Source organism: Sinocyclocheilus anshuiensis, unplaced genomic scaffold (genome assembly GCF_001515605.1).
Source record: "Sinocyclocheilus anshuiensis isolate Anshui unplaced genomic scaffold, SAMN03320099.WGS_v1.1 scaffold1365, whole genome shotgun sequence".
In the NCBI taxonomy this organism is placed as follows: domain Eukaryota; kingdom Metazoa; phylum Chordata; class Actinopteri; order Cypriniformes; family Cyprinidae; genus Sinocyclocheilus; species Sinocyclocheilus anshuiensis.
Window position 1 is genome coordinate 176,420 of NW_015551032.1, and position 2,092 is coordinate 178,511.

Below are 2,092 nucleotides of genomic sequence, written 5' to 3' on the forward strand. Positions count from 1 at the left end.
TCAGTGTTTAGCTTGGAGCACAGCATAATCTCGTGCCAATCTGCTCAAGTACCGTTCCAGATCTCTCAGTATCACATACCCTCTCAGATGCTGAATCCAACGGGACGTCTCTGCTTATATAATTCATATCTGACACGTGGCTGAATCCCTGGCTTTAGAATATTACATAATTATTGTAATATTCTAATAATATTAGTAATATTCTAATGTAATATTATTATTTAGAAGTATTAAAACAAATAGAATAAAGAAGTGGAATTTATATAGCCAACCAGTTAAAAAATGATCACACAGAGATCACAAGACATACCAGACAAATATGACTAAACACTAGGCTACATTCCAAAGTCTTTAATGTTAGTATTCTTAGATTTAAATATATCACAAATAGTTTCTATATACCCTAAAAAAATCCCCTTGGGGTTTTTGTAGATATTCTGGCAAGAGCCCCCTTGTTTTGCAACTTAAAGGGGTCATGATGCGTTGCTCAGGCGAGTTGTGACATTGTGTCACCGAATTACCTACTGTTGGCTGGGAAGTGATTACGTATCTAACAAGTGTGCACGTGTACCTGAGAGTTGACTTGTTTCATTAAGTCCCGCAGATCTATTTGCAGACTAACAAAACGTTGGCACAAATTGGGCTGAGGCTTTCCTCGTTTGCCTCTTCTCTGCTCTCCTCTTTCTTTCGTCGCATCCTTCTCTCTCTCCAGCTGCTGCCGTTGACCTTCCAGGTGAGTCCAGAAGGTTTGGAGGTTGTGAGAGGCCAAATGCAAACGCTCATTGTCCTGACCAATACAAATACTATTAGAAAATATTGTCATGCAGTAAAATAACTAAATACGTGATAAAGATATGATGCGCACCTACCTGCATGTGTAGCCAGGTCCGATAACTCACAGTGACCGCTGGAAGTGTGCTCAACATCAGCTCTCTGTATTCAAAGAGCTCGTCACCAAACAGCTGCTGTTTCTGTGAACAAACAAAAAAAACACCGCATTGTATTAACATGTAGATACAAACTGGATAATAATATTGTCGTTAATATGTTACGGTTTCTATGCAAACAGTGTTTCGTTATCTTACGTAGCGAGACAGCACTTGTTGGACACGTGCGCGAATAGCGCGAGTGAGGCGCAGTGAATTGGAGAAGGACAGCGCTCCCCTGTGGCCAAGAGGGGAGGAGGACATTGTAGACACCATACAGATGAGGATGAGGATGAGGATGCAAAGAGGAGTCAGACACCGCCGAAACATCTGGGAGAATGGAGAGTGAAACTGTCCGATCATTCAAAGTAGTGGTAGGCCTACCTTCAATATTATGCAGATACAATGATGTATCATAAAACACGGGCTATCACAGTTTCATCCGCCAACGTGTTTATTAATCAAATTTCACGTCAGAGATCAACCTCAGTCAGGCACGGCGCCAGATTTTTTTCTCTACCGGTGCTAAGGGGGGGGGGCTAGACTATGGTACACACCATATTGAACAGAAGTGTAGTTTTAATTTATATTTTGCCAACGAATAGGCAAATTCATCAAAATAGATATAATGCATGTTTGTCAGTGTTTAGCTTGGAGCACAGCATAATCTCGTGCCAATCTGCTCAAGTACCGTTCCAGATCTCTCAGTATCACATACCCTCTCAGATGCTGAATCCAACGGGACGTCTCTGCTGTTGTTGTCTGCTGGGTATCCATAGATAGCTGGCTTCCCGTGAAAATAGAGGCTGCTGATGCCTGGGTGGGTTGTAGGAGGCTGACGGAGGTCTCCTCCATCGTTGAAGTAGAGGAGTGTGTGGAACTGCGAGGATTATTCATCTGAGTTGGGGTCTGGAGTACAGTGGTGCTCTCTGTGGAATGATGCATGCTGGGAATCGGACTGGAAGATGAAGTTGAGTGTAGGGTATGGAGAAGTGTGGACCTTGTGGATGCAGTGACACTCAGACTGTTTAACTGCAGATAGACAGAGAGAAAGCATTAGTGATCTGCATGATTAAGCATCATTTAATCTGTCAGCATGTTGCTTTTGTTCCAAAACGCTAGATTTTCTTGGTAACACACATAATAACTCTACTTAGTAGAGTATA

General features: G+C 42.4%; 1 protein-coding gene across 1 annotated transcript; it reads right to left on the reverse strand.

Moving 5' to 3' along the window:
• On the reverse strand, window positions 1-1,256 carry LOC107661243 (cardiotrophin-2-like). The gene is made up of 4 exons (XM_016450743.1): window positions 1,086-1,256; window positions 870-971; window positions 556-787; window positions 1-113 (listed from the first exon to the last, which is right to left on the reverse strand). The coding sequence occupies exons 1-4, from the start codon at window positions 1,254-1,256 to the stop codon at window positions 1-3; spliced, it is 618 nt and encodes a 205-aa protein (XP_016306229.1).
• Window positions 1,257-2,092: the final 836 nt, after the last annotated feature.

Coding starts and splice junctions, on each gene's coding strand:
- LOC107661243 (XM_016450743.1), bottom strand. CDS start 1,256: ATGTTTCGGCGGTGTCTGACTCCTCTTTGCATCCTCATCCTCATCCTC. Junction 972..1,085: donor AACAAGTGCTGTCTCGCTAC/GTAAGATAACGA, acceptor GTTTGTTCACAG/AAACAGCAGCTGTTTGGTGA. Junction 114..555: donor TCAGGTACACGTGCACACTT/GTTAGATACGTA, acceptor GAATTATATAAG/CAGAGACGTCCCGTTGGATT.